Raw genomic sequence first — 25578 nt, 5'->3', positions numbered from 1 at the left:
CTCCTGGTACAAAGCTGTGGCCCCGCGTGTAGGTCGTTAGCACGGATGGTCTATTATTTCCGACTTGCTCTCAATATTGCGTGTGATACCTCGACGTTATATAAATAAACACACTTGATGTAGGAGGAATATTTTGTATTATGCGTACAAAATGACTTCTTAGGGCGTTTGTGCACTCATCCGTATTCGGTTCGTATCCGTGATTCTTAGACGTGGTCGTCATACAAAGACGTACATTTCATTAGTATTTTTTGACGGATCCATGTAATCACGGATGAGTGCACAAACGCCCTTACGCGCCATTTTAACTTTACGTGTCAATTGTCATGTCAAAAGTACGATTATAATCTTGGAGGTTGGCCGCTGCCGCTGGGACCGAAATTCGGTCGGCAGGACATCATTATTAAGATATTTATTACGGTTATTTTGGTAACAATAATATTTATTACTAAACTTGGACAATTAAATTTTTTTATTAGTTTACTTAGTTTCATAATAAATATTTTGACAAGAAGAGCGCAGAACAAAGGGTGGAAGCTTAGATTTTACAACATGAAAAAATAAGGGTTGCGAGGGACTAAAACTAACTAAACTAAACTAAGTTTGGAAATCGATAGTTTCTTAACCAAGCCAGTTAGTTTAGACTAGATAGTTTTAAGCTTGTTGACGGTATAAAAAACTGCTTGTTTTATAAAATTAAAAAAATTCAATATTGCGCTTTAAAGGGGGTACCTAACAAATAACAATAAAAGCGCAATTTAGAATTTTTAATGTTCATTTATATTTTTTAATATTTTTGTCTTAATTAACCGTTTAAAAAAATAGAACTAAGTTTTAATGCGAGAACGGTGTAGAATACCCAACTTTTATTTTTAAAATTTTGTTTTGAAACTAAAAATAGAACATACTGTACGTAGATATTACACGTAATGGCCAAATAAATCACGCGCAATCATATAATTACTTAGCGTGCACTGTTCTAAGAACTAACGTCTGGATGAAGGCGTGTTCACTTATATAAGGCATCTCCGGACGATTGATTCCGTATTGCGCTATTTGCTTCTCAACCAACCATTGCCATAAATATTATAAGGGCCCATGTCGGTAAACGGATGGGTGACCAACTTTAGAGCTAGAGTTTTTCATGCTTTTAAAGACCCGGTTACTAACCTTCATACCTATTTAGCAGAGTCGTATGCGGATTATCTGGGAGCCCACCGAATTAATACCCCAAGAAAACCCCTACCACTATGAGTGACAATGACAGTCGCTTGCATAGTTTTGGATCATGGCTAATCCAATATTTATTTAATTAAGTACCTACTTTTCAATTTATTTTATCATAAACTAGCTGATGCCCGCGACTTCGTCCGCGTGGATTTAGGTTTTTAAAAATCTCGTGGGAACTCTAGGATTTATTACTAAATATTTAGGATAAAAAATTATAAAAATTTAGGATAAAAAAGTAGCCTAAAATGGCGACTTCGCACAGCACAGCGTTTATTTATTTATTTTATATCTTATTAGAACGGCAGTGCCACTTACATTAACTAGATGATTAATAATAAATTTAAATACAAATAAAGGTACAAGAAAAAAGACATAAAATACAAAACGATAAAAGATCAAAGAATTTCGAATACGTAGCGTTGGCAGGCCCCTCCCACAAGGTGGACAGATGACACCAAAAGAGCAGCAGAGAGCCGCTGAATTCAGGCGGTTGGGGCCAAAGCCAATTTCGATCTACACGTTGGGCGACCAATGTTGGGACCAGCGTTGGGGCCAACGTGTGGAATCAGTGGCGTAAAATAGCACAAATTCTCTACAAATCGTAAACAATAGCAACAAATGTAGTTATTCCTACTCGTTATGACATCGCCCGTTGCTTATTAAAACACCAATTTAACCCATTATGCCTCCATAAAAGCGTTTATCATCCTGTTTTGTTGCTGTCCCTCTCACACCCACAGTAATAGCGCTATGTGTCTCTTTCACTCGGCGGGAGGAATACTGCTGAATATGGTTTACGAGATTCCTAAGTGAAGGGAGTATTTTCAAAATTGTTAGGGATTGACAGCATTAGGGGTGTTATTATGATCGACATGAAAATATTATATCGATAGATTTTACTTCTATTTTTTATTTTATTTTTATTTATTCGGATCAACAAACAGTAGCACGCAGTGCTTGGATAAAAAACAGTGACAATAATATAACACAGTAATAATATACGTGCTACCCACTACGTCAACCACACAGTTATTATTATTAATTCCTACCTGTGCCCCGTTTATCAAACGTTACAAGTCTTGTATTACAAGCGTTTCCCTTGTAAATTTGTGCATTTTTACAAGAATGCGTTTATCAAAACTACACTTGTAAACTACAAGCTACAAGTAATATCACTTGTAATACAAGTGTTTTTCACACTTGTATTTGTGGTTTTGTTCACCAAAATGCCTTTGTAGCTTGTAACTTGTAACTTGTAAAGAAAAAGTTGGAGAGCCTCCATTGAATTTATTTTACAAGTTGTATGCAAGTATGATATTGTATAAAAGTATAATTAAATTATCTAGTACCTAGTAGTAAATAGGTAAAATAACTATAAAATAATTCAAAGGTGTAATTTTATTAAACTTATCAATGTTGCTCTTTTTAAATTTGACCAAAACGTGTCTCATATACATACGAGTATGCTGGCATAATCTTTTTCGGCAGATACAAGTCCAAGCGACTGACATAGACATAGTATCTCTTTCCACTCTGCTATTTTTTGGTCTTTAGATAATTTATCAGTAAATGCGCCAAATAAAATATCTTTTTTTGTCACGAATTTGAAGAATAATTGTAACTTTCGAATCAGATTTCGCCATTTTTTGCGGTGTAATTCGAATAGCGAAACTTTTTAAAGTCTATCTATTTTTCCAAATTTTAAGTCTAACCTTAATTCATGAAAAAGAATGTATTATTTTATTTTTAATTTAAAATTTTTGTGTACCTACGTACTTCCTGTTGGTGTACCGAAATAGAATAAATAAAAGTAGGTAGGTAAATAAAATAAGAAGCAATAGGTTTTACAAATAGGTTATTTAACACAAAATTAAATTATTTGAAAAGTTTTATTTTTAACAATAACTTGACTAGTTATGGAACCATAATTTCTATTTTATCGACATTTATTACGGTTGAAAAATTATTTTGCAATTTAGCAAAAATAAAGTGTTATAAATTAAAAATACAAGTTCTACTAGTTTTGTAAAATCCTACAAGTCTTGTGAAATTAGTTGATAAACATAATTTACAAGAGTTTGTAAAAAAGTTCTTGTAACTTGTGAGTTTGTAGACTTGTAATGTTTGATAAACAGGGCTCTGTACGTAATTATAATGATGATGATGATTTCCTATGGAAACGAGATCTACATCCAAAAGTAGCTATAACAAAACAATTCAGAAGCTTCAATCTGTTACACAGAGACCATTAAACCGCAATTATGAGAATAAACATCGACTAACAACTTTATATATACATCACTAGTGCCTAAATAAGTACGGCGCGACAACCTTCTATTTGCGTTCATAAAAACACATTCAGAACTTTGTTGCTATAGAAATAAGAGTTGTTTAATGTTTTCACGGGTGTTGGGTGAATGTGGTGATTCGCTAAGTGGTCGATGAGTGCTCTTGTGATTTTATTTGATTGTTTATTTGTGTGATTCGCTCGCAGTCGGAAATTAAAGCTTATGCGGGGTTATCGAGCCCTCTCGGCGAATGGCGATAAATGCGAAAGGTTAAATCGGGATCGAATTGTTTGCTGAACATGCTCCGACGGTCTTAACATATTTTCTTATATGGACATTCTTTTCACATACCTATCTACCTTCCTAGAGCGTGGATAAAACAACTCATGCTGAGATCTATAGAGCACTTTGACTTTGCTCAGACTTAAGATTGCGTTAAAACGAGACACAGTTATGTGAGAGATATACACCTGTTTCGTTTTAACTCTGTCTTAAGTCTAAGCAAAGTCAGAGTGCGCTCTATAGATCTCTAGATACTTCTCACCCTATGTCTTAGTGATCTATGTTTGACAACCTCAATGGCACAGTGGTAAGCACTGTGGTATTAGTGGGAGGTTCCGGGTTCGATTCCTGGCAGGGATTTGAAATTTAATAATTTCTAAATTTCTGGTCTGTTGGGAGACTCCGGCCGTGGCTAGTTACCACCCTACCGGCAAAGCCGTGCCGCCAAGCGATCCGGTACAATGCCATGTAGAAACCAAAAGGGGCATGGGTTAAATAAAAACCGCCATACCCCTTCCAGGTTATAGCCTGTGAAGGAAAACATCGTGAGGAAACCTGCATGCCTGAGAGTTCTCCATAATGTTCTCAAAGGTGTGTGAAGTCTACCAATCCGCACATGGCCAGCGTGGTAGACTATGGCCAAACCCTTCTCACTGTGAGAGGAGACCCGTGCTTTGTAGTGAGCCGGCGATGGGTTGATCATGATGATGATGAAGATATTTCACTCATCTCTACCTAGGTAGGTAGGTAGGTAGGTAGTTGGCAAAATTATTGGCACTATAATGGCACTTAAAAGTAATTTAAAACTGAAATTGTTTCTTTATAGTGTCACTCTTGTACACGCTTTGATCTCTCTTTTATTGTGCATTAAATACACTTAGCGAATCTGATGTACAGGGTGCTCTGAATACCACGACATACTCAATAGCCCAACGGTTAAGGAACGGGCTAAGTTTTGACTATACGGTTTTTGACTACATCAAAAATAAATTATTTCTCAGTGGTTATTAAATAGAGGATCTTCCAAACAAAGTAAAATCTACATCCTTTATGAGTTTTAAGTGTAATAACCAATTACCGTATTAGTAACTAGCTTATTCCCATGACTTCGTCCGCGTGGACTACACAAATTTCACCCCCTTAGGGGTTGAATTTTCAAAAAAAATTTAATAGCTATCTGCATGCTAAATTTCAGCCCGATACGTCTAGTAGTTAGAGCTGTGCATTAATAGATCAGTAAGTCAGTCGGTCAGTCACCCTATCCTTTTATAAATTTAGATTGTGTATGTGATGTGTGTGGATGTCGTGGAGAATTAAATCTACCTTGGATCCCAAATTTGCAATGATGGCAGTTGTGTGCCAGAGATAAAGAGACGCATTGCGATGGCGAAAAATGCCATGACAGGATTAATTGGGATTTGGAAGAACAGAGGCATATCACTCAAAACCAAGACCCGTCTCGTTCGTGCCTTAATCTTCCCAATTTTTATGTATGGAGTAGAGACATGGACGATCAAAGCAAGAGAAAGGCAAAGAATAGATGCGTTTGAAATGTGGTGCTGGAGGCGGATGCTACGGATTCCGTGGACTGCCAAGCGCACAAACGTGTCTATCCTTTCGCAACTCGGAATCACTGCTCGACTCTCCTCCATATGTTACCAACGATTGCTCTCATATTTCGGCCACATCATACGGCGGGGGGGGGACAGCTTAGAAAAGCTCATAGTGACGGGCAACACTGAGGGCAAAAGACCGAGAGGCCGCTCACCAACTAGGTGGTCCGACCAGCTAAACGAGTCCAGCAGGTGTGGATTTCATCACATTGTAAAAATGGCCACCGACAGAAGCCGATGGAAATAGATAAGCCATTCGAGGGCAGTTTGCCAGGACCACGATCTTCAGCAATGAAGGAACGACCGGAGAGATGTGATGTGACCTCTCTATGTTACAATTACCTATCTACATATTTACAAAACACCCTGTAGGCTGCAGGTAGGTAGGTGTATTCGTTATGACTGGGAGCTAAACGGATCCATATATTTGGATGACACAACGTTTTGGCAAACTTGCCATCCCATTTAATAATCTATACATAGAATTTATTTTGGCTTGACATTTAGAACTGCGATCAATGAAAGCTTTTTAAATAGATTTCAGCGACCATTATATTATTTCAGTCAACATATTGTAGCCATAGTGTAGAAACCTACATTAATAGGGTCTTGGACTGTAATTGAGTTTCAGTTCTAAGTATGGGAAACCCCAAAATTTATTGTTTATTAGGGTTCCGTACCTAAAAAGAAAAACGGAACCCTTATAGGATCACTTTGTTGTCTGTCTGTCTGTCTGTCAAGAAACCTACAGGGTACTTCCCGTTGACCTAGAATCATGAAATTTGGCAGGTAGGTAGATCTTATAGCTGACATTTGGGGGAAAATCTGAAAACCGTGAATTTAGGGTTAGATCACACAAAAAAATTAAATTGAGGTCATGAACTAAAAATTAGTATTTTCAACTTTCGAAGTGAGTGACTATATCAAGTGGGGTATCATATGAAAGGTCTTCACCTGTACATTCTAAAACAGATTTTTATTTATTTTTATGCATCATAGTTTTTGAATTATCGTGCAAAATGTCGAAAAAATACGCTGAGTACGGAACCCTCATTGCGCGAGCCTGACTCGCACTTGGCCGGTTTTTTTCTCTATTTTTGTGTAAAAATCTTAATGCGATTCACAGAATACATCTACTTACCAAGTTTCAACAGTGTAGCTCTTATAGTTTCGGAAAAAAGTGGCTGTGACATACGGACGGACAGACAGTCATGACGAATCTATAAGGGTTCCGTTTTGCCATTCGGCTACGGAACCCTAAAAATGTGTTTGGGATGAGACGTCATAGGATGAATACGGAACAACCCCTCCCTCTAACATTGGATAGGATGTCCAATGTTAGAGGAGTCAGAAGGAACTCCAGACCCTTACAATAGGACCCCATCAAGTAAATGTATTCTGTGGACCCGAGGTCTTTAACCACTAGGTAATCTAGGTACCTATAGGTACGCTATCACCGTATTTTCCTAACGTAGAAACTTCTGGCGCTTTTAAAGTCAAATTCAAAAAACATCTTTTAAATATTCAAAAGTTACAGATTTAGTAAAAATTTATTTAATTTATTTATCTTACCAAACTTTACTTTCTCATCCACACCTTGCCAGCTATTATATTTTATTTTATTTTATTTTTTCTTTATTATACAAAAAAAAAACTATCGTACAATTTTCCTATTCTTACAATTTACAACATCTATTTCAATGTATTATTTCTTATCTCTTCTTTTATGTCCTATATCACTTTAAATTTAATAACTTTAAACACTTTATTTCATTTTATTTATCCATTTACTCGCCAACTTTATATATTCTATGCCACTGACGTTTAGGTAATATTTAAAAGGCGGTCACTGAAAATCAGCGTTGGGGCATCTGGTACCTCAGATATTTGCTCTAGAGGTTTGTGTCTGAGGGGCCCGACGTCGCAACACAAGCTGAGTGGCCTACCTGTTCGAGGTGTTGCACTGCTGTACAGGACGATATTGCCTACACCATGTACCACCTATATACCTCGAATAAACATTATTCTATTCTATTCTATTCTAAACTAGAAATACAAGAATGATCCCGGATGTCGTTTTAAAATGTCTCAAAACGTCACAAAAAAAAATTATATACAATCCTAAAGTCCCACTATCCCTTCCTTCATCCATAAAGTAAATAACCCGAAGCAATTAAAATTGTCACTATTATTCAATGGGATTAATATAAGGACGTGTAGAATGTAAAGTATGAGGGTAGTTAAAGATATTTCCTAATCCGTCAAACAACATATTAACAGGAGACAAAAAATCTTCATTAGTGACACAATAACACCGGGCTAGGGTGACCATGTTGGTTTTTATTTCATTGGAAAACGAAATTGCGGGTAAACATTATTTTATTAGGGTTCCGTACCTTAAAAGGAAAAAAGAACCCTTACAGGATCATTTTGTTGTCTGTCTGTCCGTCGTATCTGTCAAGAAAACCTATAGGGTACTTCCTGTTGACCTAGAATCATGAAATTAGGTAGGTAGGTAGGTCTTATAGCACAAGTAAAGGATTAAATCCGAAAACCGTGAATTTGTGGTTACATCACAAAAAAAATTAAAATGTGTTCGTGAACAAATAATTAGTATTTTCAACTTTCAAAGTAAGATTACTATACCAAGTATCATCTGAAAGGGCTTTAACAGTGAATTATAAAACAGATGTTTATTTATTTTTATGCATAATAAGTTAGAAAATAAAATAGCTGTGCTACGTTAAAAATTATCTGCGCTTCTGGTGCGAGGTGCCGTTTTTTTTAACAATTTGGTACGCAGACGTCTATCAGGTTTTCGGATTATGTAATGTTAAGGGTAAGGCCCTTTGCCACTTCAGCTTCGCAACCCGCAGAGCTATATCGGTTACTCTAGTTCTCCTATGGATCTCCTCATTGATTGATCGCATAGCGAAACTCCAAGCATCGCCCGCGAAAATGTGATTTCTACATAAGAAAAAAATACATAAAATAGGGGTTTCCAATTAAAATCCAATGTGGTCACATTAGCTCCGGTAGCCCTTATAACATAATAGGGTATAAATCAAAAGAGGAATTTATAGTCGTCCGGGAGTCGGCCTCCTAAAATTAAAACGTCGACTTTTTGCGTCCTTTTAGACTAAAGCCATACTAGCGACAAGCTTAGCTTTTCAAGCTTAAAAACTTTTATCAAGACAATTTACTTAGACTGATCTGATAACTGTCTATTCGAAGGGCTTAGGCTGCCATCCCGGGCACATACCAGTTTTTCGGAATAATGTGCGTTTTAGGCAATTAAAATAACATCACTTAGGTACTTTCACGGTGAAAGGAAAATATCGTGAGGAAATCTGCATGTCCGGCAGTTATACCTACATAATATTCTCTGCGGTGTGTGAAGTTTGGTAATACACATTTACACAGCGTGATTGATTATTATTTTAATGCTGCAAACCCTCATCCAGTAGTGTTGAAAATTGAGATGATGTCTGTTTGTACCGATTTTAACATCAATTACTAAGGAAAATAAAGTCTTCTGAGAAAAGCAACAAAAAGATATCTAGTTACCTACGTCTCTTACTTATTTGCTTTCTTTTAACTCTTACCTACACATACCTACATCTACTTTCTAATGATCTGTCTCTGTAGTGTCGTTGCAATAGGTATGTGTTGGGAAGAAAGCAACACAACAAAAAGTCGTGCGTTAAAAAGTCGCTGGTCTGCTAAAGCTCTTACTGATCCTTAGAATGAATCATAAATTAAATTAATTATATTTGGTTAATAGTCTGAGGGCTGTGGTTCGAGGCTCGGCCCATCAAAGCAGATTTGATGTGATGCCTTAAATTAATTATATGGTAGATGATGGTCATAAAATACTAATTAGATGTTTATAAATTTAATTATAATCATTACTCTTATTATAAATGCGAAAGTGTGTTTGTTTGTTGGTTTGTCCTTCAATCACGCCGCAACGGTGCAACGGATTGACGTGATTTATTTTTTGCATGGAAATTATAGATAACTAGCTTATGCTCGCGATGTCGTCCGCGTGGACTACATAAATTTCATACCTCTATTTCACCCCCTTAGGGGTTGAATTTTAAAAAATCCTTTCTTAGCGAATGCCTACGTCATAATAACTATCTGCATGCCAAATTTCAGCCCGATCCGTCCAGTAGTTTGAGCTGTGCGTTGATAGATCAGTCAGTCATTCAGTCAGTCTCCGTTTCCTTTTATATATTTAAGAAGACCTGGAGAGTGAAATAGGCTACTTTTTATCCCGGAAAATCAAAGAGTTCCCACGGGATTTTAATTTAATTCCACGCGGACGAAGTCGCGGGCATCAGCTAGTTGCTTATAATATGGTAGATGATGTCCATAAAATACTAATTAGATGTTTATAAATGTAATTATCTTACGTATCTAAATTGTTGATACAATCATGGTATTTTCGTGAACCATATTATATAGTACCTACCTATAGTATGACATGAAAGATATATTCCAGCTTGCAACAGGGTATTTTACCCTTTTTGGAAAAGTGACTTAATTTGATCCTAAAGTGATCATAAACTACCAAAAATTTACAAAAATTTTATTTATCAAAAAGTGCAATAAAATGGATTTAAATTTTACATTTCACATTTCGCCCCGAAATCGCTACCCGCCATCTTTTTAGGTTCATGACGTCACACGGATTGGTAAGCAACGGTGTTTTCAAACAAAGAAAAATCCATTTCTATGAAGATACGACGGCAAACGTCCTAATATTTTTCTAAAAACACTAAATCAACAAAATGATCTCGAATCACGAAATCAACATTTGAAAATTTTAAAAAAAAAGGTTATTTCCAACTAATCCAAACCACAAAAAATCGGATGTTTTGGAGTTAAGACCGATTCGACAAGTTCAATATAAATCCTATCCTAAAAAAAGCCATAGCGCAAACAAGAGTCGAACAGGTCCCCCGCCGAGCCCTCTGGCTAGGGTGACAACACAGACCTAATACCTTTAGACGCCTAATAACGGGACACCCCCCATCGCCAAGCTCAGGCAGTTGCTTAGCATAAAAGTCGGTTTACGCCCGTTCGGTACCCTCATTCCGCACATTGTCTTGATTATGTGACTTTTGAGTCCACCAATCACAACAAAGCATTCTCCCCTGTCCCCCGCCAACTTTTTACAATTTTGTTTTCATGCAAAACCTTGTAGGTATATGCGTACACTACTCTTGAGGTTGAATTGGGTATTTTCCTACTTTTGAATTTGATAAATATTATTACTTTATTATAAAAATAAGAACGTACACTGAAAAAAATAATAAAATCTAACAAAGATTTACAAAGTTACAGGCATTTTAATTTTGGAGTGCGAGGGTCTTCTATCCCTTTCTCGCAAAACGAGAATTTGTATGAAACCGCATGAAGCTACTATGGCATTAGTAAGGTGTGACGTCAAAATGCTATATCGCTATCTCTGTCTAATCAGAAATATTTAAATGCTTATAAATTTTTTGTTATTTGATCGATTTAGTTTTTTCAGTTTGCGTCATTATTTTTATCCTAGTTTATAAAAAGTAATAAAAAAAATTGGAGTCAATTACCTAATTCTTTGTGTTGCAAATATAACCCGCAGCGCATTTTCATAGCGGGTGTTCCCACTCATGAAACTAGTTGATGCCCGCGACTTCGTCCGCGTGGATTTATATTTTTTTAAATCCCGCGGGAACTCTTTAATATTCCGGGATAAAAAGTAGCGTATGTGTCAATCCAGGGAATAATCTATCCCATTCCAAATTTCAGCCAAATTTCTCCAGTAGTTTTTGCGTGATTGAGTAACAAACATCCAAACATCCAAACATCCACACTTTCACATTTATAATAATATTAGGATAGTAGGATTAGGATTAGGATGAGTTGTGGTCACCCCACATTGAGAGTGCGTTTAGTGAGGCGGTCCCGTTTGACGGCGCGGCCCGATCGCCCGATCGCCTCTCCATCCATCAAACTTTAATGGCGGCATGTTTATTAATTCAAATTACGTATCCAATGGCCGCCGTAATCGACGATTTGGCGGTTATACAACAAAGTACTCGCTTATGTAGGGCTGTCGACAACCGCACATTGTACCCAAACAATAACGCTAAGCTAAATTGGTCAAGTGCGAGATGGACTTGCGCATGAATGGTTCCGTACCATCGTACAAGAAATAACATTTTTTTTTTTTAATTTTTAAAATTTTCATGGCGGCTATTTTTAAATTTTTGTTAATTATTGTTGTTATAGCGGCAATAGATTTACACATTCTGTTTTTCAACTCTCTACCTATTACGGTTCATGAGATACACGTCGAGACGGACGTCTAGCCCCCAAGGGGGGAGAGTGAGCATAAGGGATAAGGTAGAGACAAAATATTTTGTAGGGAGTCAAGAAGGCGCCGCGGGAAAATGCCACTTAATATCACAATAAAATCATCATCATCATGATCAACCCATCGCCGCGCGCCGGCTCACTATTCAACATAGGTCTCCTCTCGGATTAGGAAGGGTTTCAGCCATAGTCTGCCACACTGGCCTAGTGCGGATAGGCAGACTTCACACACCCTTGAGTCATTATGGAGAACTCTCAGGCATACAGGTTTTTTCAGAGCGGGGGCACACGATGCGTTGCGGCGGCAGAGCGGTGTCGCTGCGTCGTCACATAGAAATATCTGTGGCATGTCACACGATGCGCTCCGGCGCCGCACCGGACTTGCAACCACCGACACGAGGCGGGGAGGGGTGAATGCGTTGCGACGTCGGAGCGGCACCGCTCAGTTGTTTATGCGTCATAAGGAAGGACACTGTCCAACGCTGCTACGGCGCCGATGCGACATAACAACGTTGCGGCGCCGCACCGCTCGTGTGCCCGCTGATACGGTGAATCTTTGCGGTGCGGCGCCGCAACGCATCGTGTGCCCCCAGTCTCACGATGACCCAAGTAACACAAAACTGCATTATAAGATGTCACATGAGGTCCACATCGGTACTTTAAGCGTTTATGAAGAGTTATTAGAGTCCACCGTCACTGCAAAAGCCTAATATTACGCTTTCGCCTGTATATTGACTTTATTAAGCACCACGAAGGCACCGCTGTAATGCTGCGAGCGTTACTAGCAGGTGCACAGGTCATGTTATTCAGCTATTAGCAATTTTTAGCACTGTTAGCTATAATAAAGTACATTTGTGGACTCTAACTCAGCTATTTTCTGAATAAAAGGTCACAAGTGTATCTTTCAAATGTTTGCATTTTAACAGAGCACATGTGAGTTATTATAATGCTATTAGTTCTTCTGTGAATTCAATTAACGCTTTATGCTGCATATAGTGGAACTTTCACAGTTTTAATCAGCTGTTATACGCACTCCTATAACTGCACTTATCTAGGTCACATATAATAAAACACACACATCTCCGAAAAGTTAGAGGTGCGTGCCCGGGATTGAGCCCGCGATCTCCCGAATTGTAGGCGGATGACTTAACCACTAGGCCATCACGGCTCTTGGTGGGACCACCAACCACACTCAAAATAATAATATAAGTAGGTACTTAACTGATTACGATAATGATTACAGATTATGTAAATGATCTCTTTAGTGAGCATTTCGATTAGGCATTTCATTAAGCAGCGGCCGACCCGATTGGTGTTTATTAATTTATATTGGGTCTCCAATGGCCGATCGACCATTCAACGACCCATTTAGTGGTAGTTGGCTAACTAACCGTAACTCAGGGCTGCCACGCACCTGGTAATATAATCTTGTCGGCCTGGCCCTAAATATCCATAGACAATCGATATATTATAATATGACAAGATATTATGGTCATCATGATCAACCCATCACCGACTCACTACAGAGCACGGATCTCCTCTCAGAGTGGCAAGGGTTTTCGCCATAGTCTACCACGCTGGCCATGTGCGGATTGGTAGACTTCACACACCTTTGAGAACATGGAGAACTCTCAGGCATGCAGGTTTCCTCACGATGTTTTCCTTCACCGTTAAAGCAAGTGATATTTGATTAACTAAAACGCAAATAACTCTGAAAAGTTAGAGGTGCGTGCCCGGGATCGAACCCCTAACCTCCGATTAGAAGGCGGACGTCCTAACCACTAGGCTATCGCAGCTTCAAGATGCAACAGTCAAGATAATAATATGGTCAAGCGAACAAAATTTATTTAGGAACCAAATAAATCAGCGCCACCTCTTAGATACTAATGAACGACCCGTTTGAAATCCGGACGTCACTGAGGATGAGTTGAGATTGGTGCTAAAGCACCACTGAGTGTCATTTTGTTTGTTCAATAACCCTGTCCATACGAAGTAATATCGTTGTGGGCTCTTCTCAGGCATGGGTGCGTTTGGAACCCTCATAGCTTTAGTTTTAAGTTTACGTATTAAATTAGTTTTATCACCACTACATCATTTACAAATTCAACAATCGACAATCAGAAAGTGTACATCGCGGTTGATTGCTTCCGAAGCTATCTCTGTACCAAACTCCGTCAAAATCGATTGAGCCGTGAACTGAAAGGCTAGCAGACAGGCAGACACACTTTCGCATTTTTAATATTAGTATGGATATGGATTTTGTAGCTAGCAAGGTAATATTACAGATTATGTAAGCCGTGATAGCCTAGTGGTTAGGACGTCCGCCTGCTAATCGGAGGTCGGGGGTTCGATCCCGGGCACGCACCTCTGACTTTTCGGAGTTATGTGCGTTTTAATTACCTAATTAAATATCACTTGCTTTAACGGTGAAGGAAAACATCGTGAGGAAACCTGTATGCCTGAGAGTTCTCTATAATGTTTTCAAAAGTGTGTGAAGTCTACCAATCCGCACATGGCCAGCGTGGTAGACTATGGCCAAAACTCTTCTCACTCTGAGACTAGACCCGTGCTCTGTAGTGAGCCGGCGATGGGTTGATCATGATAATGATGAAGGTAATATTATACTGTTTATTCATATAAAAATTTCCATCCATCTCAAGATGATATTACATCAAGTAGCAAGTTATATAGAAACCAATTCCCGTCGCGTGGCAACCCTGGCTTAGCTTGTGTTCGATCACTCGTGTTATTAATCCATTACGATTGCTATCCGAGCCAAAATAAGCTTTATTATTGTGAAATAAAGTGTTATTTTGATTGTATTATCTAGTTAATAGGAATTATTTGTGAAATTCGGTTCAAAGGCCTATCCATTTGTTTTAGGATTATGCTGTTCGCACATTTATCTACAACTAGCTTATGCTCGCGACTTCATCCGCGTGGACTATACAAATTTCAAACCCCTATTTCACCCCCTTAGGGGTTGAATTTTAAAAAATCCTTTCTTAGCGGATGCCTACGTCACAATAGCTATCTGCATGCCGAATTTCAGCGCGATCCGTCCAGTAGTTTGAGCAGTGCGTTGATAGATCAGTACCCGTAGTATAAGATTTTACGTCTCACCAAACGTTGCTAGAATTCGAGAATCGATACACAATAACATCAAAGTTAAATGGACCTAAAGAGCCTTGAATCAAATATTCAATGCCACTGATTTTAATTTCGCAATGTTTCCGCTTGGAGCGCTGGCTGTAGATGTGTAGACAAACTTGAGCTTAAGATCAAGTTTACTATAACGCAGAAGTGTTTCGACTCTCGAATTCTAGCAACGTTTGGTGTGACGTAAAATCTTATACCACGGGTACTGTCAGACAGTAAAAAGAAAAGGTGACCTTTTCTTTTTATATATATAGAAGAAGATTAGAAGATTTCACAGCATTAATGTACGAGCAGCTTTCCAATGCCCATATTATATTTGTTTTAGTATTACGAACAGAATATGAAATTATAATATCTACCGATGCGACGCGGGCTGCGGACAAACACGATAGGTAATGTGATTTATGTTAATAGTCATTAGGTCTAATATCGCATGAACTAGAAACACGTAATTTCACGTCGTTACACGATTTTGTCGAGTGATTTTGTTTAGTTTACGGTTTACGGAAGTTTTATTTGTTTTACTTTTATGGACTAAGAGCCAGCGCGGGCCATACCTTCGTATTTTATAAAAGCTGAAAGTTTCTCTGCGTATTCTATTCTAATCTAACTCAATTTTTATGAAACCGTCATCACCTTCACAAATAAACAATATCATAAAATCACTAAAAAATACAAATAGCACTGGTTTCGATGAAATTAATACCAAAGTCGTAAAATATGTGTCGGAAATAATATCGCCGGTTTTAAGCTATATTACAAATCTTTGTGTAGAAAGTGGTGTATATCCGGATAAATTAAAAATCTCAATAGTAAAGCCACTTTTCAAAAAAAACGATAAGGAAGATATGGACTGCTATCGACCAGTGTCACTTATACCAATTTTCTCTAAAATAATAGAAAAGTACATCTTTATCAACTTTAACGAGTATTTTGAAAAGAACGGAATATTAACGGAAGAACAAAAAGGCTTTAGGAAAAACCAATCTATCAATTTGGCAATATACCACTTTCTAAAAGGCGTTATGAGCAGTGTCGATAAACGAAAACATGTATGTGTTCTTTATATGGACCTTACTAAGGCGTTTGACTATGTGGCCCATCAAGTATTGATTGATAAACTTAGTGTATATGGGATTAGAGGCAACAGTTTATCACTTATTAATTCGTACTTGATGGGTAGGCAACAAATGACCCAAATAACAAGATTAGCATGCAGAACAGAAACAGCATATATATCGGAGTCAAAAAGCGTAACCACTGGAGTACCGCAGGGAAGTATATTGGGTCCATTGCTGTTCATAACATATATAAATGATTTCCCCAAGGTAACAAACCATCAGATGATTTTATTTGCTGATGACAGCACAGTGATATTTATAGGTGACAATTTAAATACTTTTGAAGATGATATTAATAATACAATAGAAAATATTATAAACTGGCTAACATGTAACAATTTAATCATAAATCTGGACAAAACTAAAATAATGACTTTTGTAAATAGACGTAATAAAATATCATTGGACATCAATTATTTAGGTAAAAAAATATCAGAAATAACACACACAAAATTTTTAGGGTTACATATCGACGACGGTTTAAATTGGAAAATCCATATTGATAATTTGTGTATGAAGTTAAATAGGTTTTCTTTTGCACTACACATGCTCTCTAAAGTTGTAAACCAGACAGCAGTGTTAATAGCTTTCAATGCATACGTAACAGCAAATATTCGATACGGTATCATATTTTGGGGAAACTCGACTGACAAAGATAGGGTTTTTAAAAGTCAAAAGAAGTGTATAAGAGCCATATGTCATTTGAGCTCCACAGATTCGTGTAAACCATATTTTGATAAATTTAAGTTACTTACATGTCCAAGTTTATACATTTATGAAGTACTTGTATTCATTAAAACAAATGTTAAATTGTTTAAATATTCTGAGAATGAGCGTAGACAGAATAAACTGTGTCCTATGCAACATACAACCGCACTTTTTGGTAATAGTATCTTTAATATGGCACCTCAGTTGTACAATAAACTACCAGCATCATTGGCTGACCGAAAGCTAAACATTAAAACTTTTAAATATAAAATTAAAGAATTTTTACTACATAAAAGATACTATTCCATTAAAGAGTATTTAACAGACACAAATTTATAATAAGTTGTAGCATTTTTTATTTATTTTATTAGCAGTCTTTAAATTGTATTGTATTATATTGTTAAATCTAGTAGGTATGTATAAAATATAATTATTAACTGTATTAAATAATAGTAATAATAGATAATTCAATTGTAATTTAAGTCAGTAAGTTGGTTTTAGTTTTTAGGAGTTAGTTTTATTTTTTTGCATGCCATAATATGGCTATTTGTGGTGAAACTATAATAAGTGTAACATCTGTATATACATACATACCCACATGTGCAATAAAGAATATTTGATTGATTGATTGATTGATTGTATTGTGCCCAACACTGGGAGGAATGTATGTTTGGATCATGGTGGCTTTGGGAGATAACAGGTTAGTTTGTTACCTGTTGTAACAAATATGTAAAATCTTAATTTGGAATTTTTAAATTTCTGGTCTGGTCTGCTGGGAGGCTTCGGCCGTGGCTAGTTAAAGTCCTACCGGCGAAGCCGTGCCGCCAAGCGATTTAGCGTTCCAGTACGATGCCGTGTAGAAACCAAAGGGGCCATGGGTTATGGGTTTATTAAAAACTGCCATACCCCTCCCAGGTTCTTCTTCTATCTTAGACTGCATCATCACTTTCCACCAGGTGAGATTGCAGTCAAGGGCTAACTTGTATCTGAATTTAAAAAAAAACCTACTTATCACAATGTTGATGCTAGGCCACTTGATTGACCCTAGTTTCAGAGCGGAGTCGAGAAACAAATCTATAGTTTTCTGGATAAATAGAAGAGAGCATTTCGCCGCGGGGGACAGCAAAAACAACGGCCATACGTATGACATATGCTTTTTCTTATATACGGGGTGATGTGATAACAATCATAATATGTATTTATCCACTCTAATTAGCTGTACTTGTGAAATTGAACTATTACGCCTACTGTCTGAGAAAGGACTCGCCATAATATGGCGAGTCCTTTCTCAGATTATACGCGTAATATTAACTTTTTAAAAGGGTGTGTAATGTGTATCTACCCTACTTAGAAACAAATCTTTGAAGGTTTGTAACGTAAGTAGAATTATTCATTGTAACCTATCTCTTAGCCTTTTTAAGGCATAACCTCTGAATTAATATTGATGAAAAGCGTGATTAAATTATTCGTAGATTCAATTCTGGAGACAAACATTGCCTACTTTTTAATAATGAAATGAAATGATTCATGATAATGATATCATGGGCAGATTTTCTTATTTCGCCGGGAAAAAACAGAAAGATGTATTAAAATAACTAGCTGATACCTGCGACTTCCTCCGCGTGGAGTCAGGTTTTAAAAATCCCGTGGGAACTCTTAGATTTTCCGGGATAAAAAGTAGCCTATGTCACTCTCCAGGTCTTTATCTATACCCATGCAAAAAAACTAAATTCTATGCAAAGACGCGGGTAAAAATATTAGTAGGCACACTTTTAAAAAGAAAAGTCAATGAATTTGTAGAAACAAAGTCAACAAAAACATATCAAATTAAAATCACCCCAGTAGGTTTCAATCCCAGAGGACTGCGCGCTCTAAATCATAACAAAACAACACAAGTGCAACTCTTCAGCACAACACAAACCACTCTAACATTACATAACATAAAGTTCAGTTTTGTGTGCAGTGTTTTGGTTGGTGTAAAAGTATAGGGTGAGTCAATTAGCGTCGTAATAATGGGTGTATAGGATAACATTAGATGCAGACAAACACACAAACGGTTGGAAATATGATCGCAAATTAACAAGTGCCATTCGTAATGTAGCTAAACGGTTATTGTTGATGAATTAACTTACTTAACATTAGACTTTATAAAAAACTAGCTTATGCTCGCGACTTCGTCCGCGTGGACTATACAAATTTCAAACCCCTATATCACCCCCTTAGGGGTCTAAGAATTGAATTGAATGAAACGTGAATTTTCAAAATCGGATTCAAAGCGGATGCCTACGTCATAATAGCGATCTGCATGCCAAATTTCAGCCCGATTCATCCAGTAGAGCGTTGATAGATCAGTCAGTCAATCAGTCAGTCACCTTTTTTCGGTTTATATATTTAGACTAGCTTATGCTCGCGACTTCGTCCGCGTGGACTACAAAATTTCAAAACCCTATTTCACCCCCTTAGGAGTTGAATTTTCAAAAATCCTTTCTTAGCGGATGCCTACGTCATAATAGCTATCTGCATGCCAAATTTCAGCCCGATCCGTCCAGTAGTTTGAGCTGTGCGTTGATAGATCAGTCAGTCAGTCAGTCAGTCATTCAGTCAGTCAGTCAGTCAGTCAGTCACCTTTTCCTTTTATATATTTAGATGTCGGCCTTTTTGATATTATCGCGTTTTGAAAAGAGTAACTGAACTGCTAAGCTTTTTAGTGACTCTTCTCAGTAGGATTGCTTTCCGAACCGGTGGTAGAGCTATGAGATGGGGGGTCTTTCAATGCTGCGCTTTCCGCTGCGAGGTCGCCATTCTAGCACCTTCGGAACCCCAACGTCTACCGTTGAGCTATGTCGGTCACTCATTCTGGTTCTCCTACTTATCTCCTCATCTCTGATTTGATCACTCTATAGTCTGTTTTAACTTATCTAAGTACATTATGTTCGTAGAAAACTAGTTACTAGAGAAGTTTTTACTTTGCGAGTTAGAAGTATTTTGCGAGTATTTCAAGTATAAGCAAGGTTTACCAAGGCACTTATGGCATGGTTTTTGCTTAATATCGCTGGTATTAGCTCCCATTGATAAGTCCTTGTTTGTACAGTAGCACGTGTAGCACGTGTCATAATTTACTCTCTTAAATGACATCTTATTAACAAAACAAAACGAACACCGGAAACCCACCAAAAGCCGCAAAAACTTTACAAGAAGTTTGACAAGTTTTTGTACTTTCCACTTAGTATGATTTAGTTTATACAACGATTTGCAATCCCATTAAAGCTGCTTCAGGTTTTTTTTAAGTAGGTACGATTATTAAAAAAAACATTTTTTTAAATATTTATTATGGACTAGCCATCGATATAAATGACAAGATATGCCCAAGCGAACAAATTTTTCCACGGTTATGGAACCAAATAAATCAGCGCCACCTCTTAGATACAAATGAACGACCCGTTTGAAATCCAGACGTCACTGAGGTTGCATTGGTGCTAAAGCACCACTGAATAGGTGCCATTTTATTTGTTCAATAGCCCTGTCCATACTAAGTAATACATAAGTCAATGGGACTAGCGATCTCACTCCCTTTCATCGTCATCATCAACCGAGCTGCATTAGGTCTCTTGTAGGGACTTCCACCTGCTACGGTCTTGCGCCGCCTGAATCAAGCGGCTCCTTGCAACTCGTCTGATGCCATCCGTCCTCCTAGAGGGGGGTCTTCCAACACTGCGTCTTCCGGTGCGAACTGCGTCTCCCTTTAGGGGTTGAATTTTCAAAAATCCTTAGTGGAAATGGTTGAGACACAATGCTCTACCTAAGTGGTGTTACAAAGATCGTTTGCATAGTATTGCGCAGCTTTGATAGTAAATCTCGCGTCATGCTCCGCAAGGAGGAGACCCGTGCTCAGTAGTGAGCCGGCGACGGGTCGGTGGTGATGGAGTGGTGTCACAAAGATCGCTAGCTGCATGCTCCCAGCTATTAATTGGTGTAGCGCGTCGTAGTCTGGTGACGCGCTGTCATTAGTGTCGCCATCTGCGCCGCGTCACGGGGGACGCCACCTTGGATAGTATAATTATCTCGCGTTGTGCTGCGCAAGTCGCGCAAGCCACAAGCGACTGGCGACACAAACTAATTATTTTAAAAAAAATTAAAAACACGCCTGCAATATTAAAAAGCAAAAAAATCACATTTGAAAATGCAGCCCTACAGCCGCCATATTGATTTTTTTTAATTGTAACCTGCTGCGCGATTGCGAGAGAATGACAGCTACACTATCACGATCGCAATCACCTCAGTAGGGCGATTGTTTTAAACCTGCATCAATCATTATTACAATCTCAATTGTTCTGATTGGCTGAATTTGTGCCATTCTTTTTGCAACAATGCATTGTAGCCAATGGTGAGCGAGCATTAACCAATCAGAGATGATTGCGATCGTGACATTGTAGCTGTCAAACAACCGCGGTAGGGCCACTGATTGGTTGACGCTCGCTCACTATTGGCTACAATGCATTGTTGCAACAACAATCGCACAAATTCAGCCAATCACAACAAATGAACAACCGGACCCTATTACTAAGCCTCTTAAGATTTTAATAAAATCGATTTTTTTTTAATCATTATTATGCGATTTCCTATAGGTATTGTTCTCGCATTAAATTAGTAGAGAAACAGTGCACTTTATATTTACTCGGGTGCCTAAACTTGGGCACTAGGCGCCAACCACCACTTAACGAACCCGCTGGCGCTTACGAATTAAAATTTGAGAGAGCATGTAAGTTTCCAGCTGGCGGCTAAGCACTTAATTTGGAGGAGATTTCGAGGAATCTCCGAACTCGGCCCATTAATGACTCGCGCGAGGGAATTTGTCAACACGGCGTGTATTAGGAGTTGGGAATAAAGACTTGTTGGTCGGGACTTGTTCTTGGTAATCTTAATGATAAACCTTTTGTTTGTTGTGCTACATCTTACGTCCACGGAATCCAGAATACCTAGAAGTGGTACATGAGCGTAGCTTATCGTCGCGTATGTGATCAGTCGTGTAAAAATCAAATAACAAAACTTAACTCTCGTTAGTCGTTTCATACAGAAAGATTATATATAATATAAAGATTAACAAACTTACGCTGACGATACAACTCTGATAGCATGTGATGAAAATGAAATGGCATCTCTTCTGAAGAGACTGGAGACGGTTAGCAACGCTCTGGGGCTCTCTATCAATAGGTCCAAGACCAAAGTCATGGTTGTGGATAGGACAGGCAAACTGGATCTCAGAGGCGCTACAGGTCTGGAAATGGTTGAGGATTGTGTTTACCTAGGCTCCAATATTAGCAACAAGGGTGGCTGCGAACAGGAAGTCCGCCGTCGCATCGGCATGGCAAAGAGCGCTATGTCTCAGCTCTCTAGAATATGGACGGACAAGAACATATCACAACGGACAAAAATGCGCTTAGTAAGAACTCTTGTGTTTTCCATATTTCTTTACGGAGCTGAGACGTGGACTCTTAAAGCCGCTGATAGGAAAAGAATTGATGCTTTCGAGATGTGGTGTTGGCCACGCTTGCTCAACATATCGTGGACTGAACATAGAACCAACGTCTCAATACTCAACAAGCTAAAAATAAAAATGAGGCTATCTAACATCTGTCTGCGGAGGACCCTCGAGTACTTCGGTCACAGCGCAAGAAAAGACGCCAGCAATATTGAAAAAATCATGGTCACTGGGAAGATCGAAGGAAAGAGACACCGCGGACGTAGCCCGAGACGTTGCGTAGACCAAATAAAAGAGGCGGTCGACACACCTATCTGCAATGCAATCCACGCGGCGCGAAACAGAGGAAAATGGAAAAACATCGTAGCAAAGATTATATCAAAAGGGAGCCACGATCCTCAAAATTGTGGGAGCGACGCAGGAAGAAGAGTCGTTTCATACAAAGAATTATGTGATAGGTTGATGATCCCTTTCCGAGTCGATATGTGTTCAATTCTATTGCCTTTAGACGACTCGCAATCACCTAGTAAAAAAGAATACATACCTGAGTCTCCGTAACATTGAGCAGTTTAGCCATGTCCGCCCTCTCGCCCGAAGACAGGTACTTCTTCACCTCGAACAGCTTCTCCAGCTCGAAGATCTGCCGCCCGGTGAAGGTGGTGCGCGCCTTCTTGCGCCTGCCCAGCTCCTCGCCTTCCTCGCTGGTCATGGAACCTTCTCCGCCCAGTGGAGAACGGACGTCGTCGGTCGACTTCTTGCGTTTCATTTGTTTTGTATCTGGAATAGGATGCTTTTATTAGTAATAAAACCAGCCAAGTGCGAGTCAGACTCGAGCGCCGAGGGTTCAGTACTACATTCAGTTTTTTCGACATTTTCTACGATAAATCAAAAACTATTATGAATAAAAATAAAAATAAATCTGTTTAGGAATGTACAGGAAAAGCCCTTTCATATGATATCCCGCTTGGTACTTTATCTTTCTTTGAAAATCAGAAAATATTAATTGTGTATTTGTTGTGAACACATTTTTTTGTGATGTAACCACAAATTCACGGTTTTCGGATTTATTCCTTTACTTGTGCTAAAAGACCTACCTACCTACCAAATTTCATGATTCTAGATCAACGGGAAGTACCTACCCTATAGGTTTTCTCGACAGACACGACAGACGGACAGACAGACAACAAAGTGATCCTATAAAGGGTCCTTTTTTTCCTTTTGACCCTAAAAATATTTTTCTTTTATTTTATAGCTGAAAACAAAATCAACAGTAAATCAGTTCTAGTCTACCACAAGATTATATCTTCAAGTTCTTCAACGATAAAATTATTAGGTATGTATCTTCCTTTTTGCAAATAACGTTGTTTAGTGCAACTGCACTCAACTAGCCGGCGGCGGGAGGCGCGGGGTGCCCGCGCGACATCTGTCTTCGCGTCGAAAGAAGAATTCATTCACGGTGCAACGGGCGAACACGTCATACAGTTTATTATAAAGTTAATTACAAATATACCAGTGCCTCGAATACAGTCTTTTTCATAAACACACCACCAACGTCTAAGTATCTACCCACGATATCTAGCAAGTAGCAAGTCACTTAGTAACTAACCACTATCCAGACTATCACATTCTAATGAAATATTATGACAGTTTTCAAGTACCCTGTGATCTATATCGTTCAATTTCTTGCAATATCTATTCCTAAACTCATTACGCAAATTTATCCGCGCCACGCCGCCAAATCATAACAGTAACTCAAACATCAATAAGACACCCCTATTTTGAAAGCACGCGAAATAGCTGTAATTAACCACTGTAAACACTCGATAAATCCTTGCACTGGAAATTAGGGATGTCGCAACTCAAAGTTACTATTAAGTGCCATACCATCATCATTATGATCAACCAATCGCCAGCTTACTACTGAAAATGGGTCTCCTCTCAGAATGAGAAAGGTTTAAGTCATAGACCGCCACGCTGGCTAAGTGCGGCTATCAATCCACACCTTTGAGATGAAGAACTAAGCAAGCAGGTTTTCTCACGATGCTTTCCGAAAAGTTAGAGGTCCAGAAATTGTTATCTTTAGTTATTATCCTAAGAAAACATTAATTTACGCCTATTAAGTGATTAATAAAAAGGAGAGACCTGGGCGCGTTTGGAACCCTCGTAAGTTGTAGATTTAGTGTTAAGTTTACGTAATTAATTATCACCATTTAGTTATCATTATCTTACAAATTCAACAAGTGACAATCTAAAAGTGTACAATGTTACCTATCCATACTAATCTTATAAATCCGAAAGTGTGTCAGTCTGTCTGCTAGCTTTTCACGGGCCAACAGCTTAAGCGATTCTGATGAAATTTGGTACAGAGTTAGCTTACGTACCAGGGAAGGACATAGGCTTTTTATCCTGAAAAATCAAGGCTTTCGCACGGGATTCTTAAAGGCCCATCCGTTGAACCAATTTATATGAAATTTGGTAGCTTGCATCCCGGAAATTAGCATAGGCAACTTTTTATCCTGGAAAATCAAAGGATTCTAACGGGATTTTGAAAAACCTAAATCCACGCAAAGTCGCCAGCATCCTCTAGTTTTGAATAAATGATTTGACTTTGACTTTGGAGCAAAGTTTTAGATTTAACGCTGTCGCCAACCCTACTAGTAAAAGTAAAGCGATAAAGCGCTATCAAGTCAAACCGCCCTTTTAACGCGCGTTCGACGGCAATTAAAATATTTGGCGACGAAACAACTATGTCATATCGAGTGCGCCCAGGATAGAACCTGGGATAATAATATAGGCCCATTCATGCCTACAATGTATGTAGGTGTTATAAAATATCTATAGTCCATTTTTAATGCTGAAGACCAAAATGACGTCTCTTGTGTTGTCTGTTTTTACGGCCCTTTAATAGTGATGTGGTGATCTTTAATAGTGATCACTTACCACCAGATTTGATTGCAGCCAAGCGCTAATCTACAAATTTAAAAAAGAAAAGTATGTCGCAGTGGCGTGCACTACTTTTAAGCCAGGATAGGCATTAGTTAGGTAGGAACCTGTTTACTGGCAGGTCATAATGAAAAATATGCATTGAGCTATTACAGCTGGGGTACGCAGTGCATTTATGCCTCTATGACCTGCACGCTACTAAATAAATTTTAAACAGCTGCCATCTAGTTAGTACTTGAGATAACTGAAAAGTTTTTGGGGCGGTCCGCTCCTCAATAGGGCGCTAACTGTACAAAATAAACAAATTTCAAATTTTATCATAATGTTATGTTTTTAGAATTATGTAATACTAATTAGATATAAAAAAATGGTTTTTTTTTTTTTTT

At 38.2% G+C, this 25578-nt stretch overlaps 1 protein-coding gene across 1 annotated transcript in view; it reads right to left on the bottom strand.

Moving 5' to 3' along the window:
* NK7.1 overlaps positions 1-25578 on the bottom strand; it is an 80978-nt gene that overhangs the window by 29369 nt on the left and 26031 nt on the right. The window contains exon 3 of the mRNA XM_034980005.2: positions 22794-23026. Within this exon, the coding sequence (XP_034835896.1) occupies positions 22794-23026 (233 nt within the window). The remainder of the gene's footprint in view (positions 1-22793; positions 23027-25578) is intronic.

Source organism: Maniola hyperantus, chromosome 21 (genome assembly GCF_902806685.2).
Source record: "Maniola hyperantus chromosome 21, iAphHyp1.2, whole genome shotgun sequence".
NCBI classification, from domain to species: Eukaryota; Metazoa; Arthropoda; class Insecta; order Lepidoptera; family Nymphalidae; genus Maniola; species Maniola hyperantus.
The sequence above is the reverse complement of the archived record's forward strand: the minus strand, read 5'-3'. Positions and strand labels throughout refer to the sequence as shown.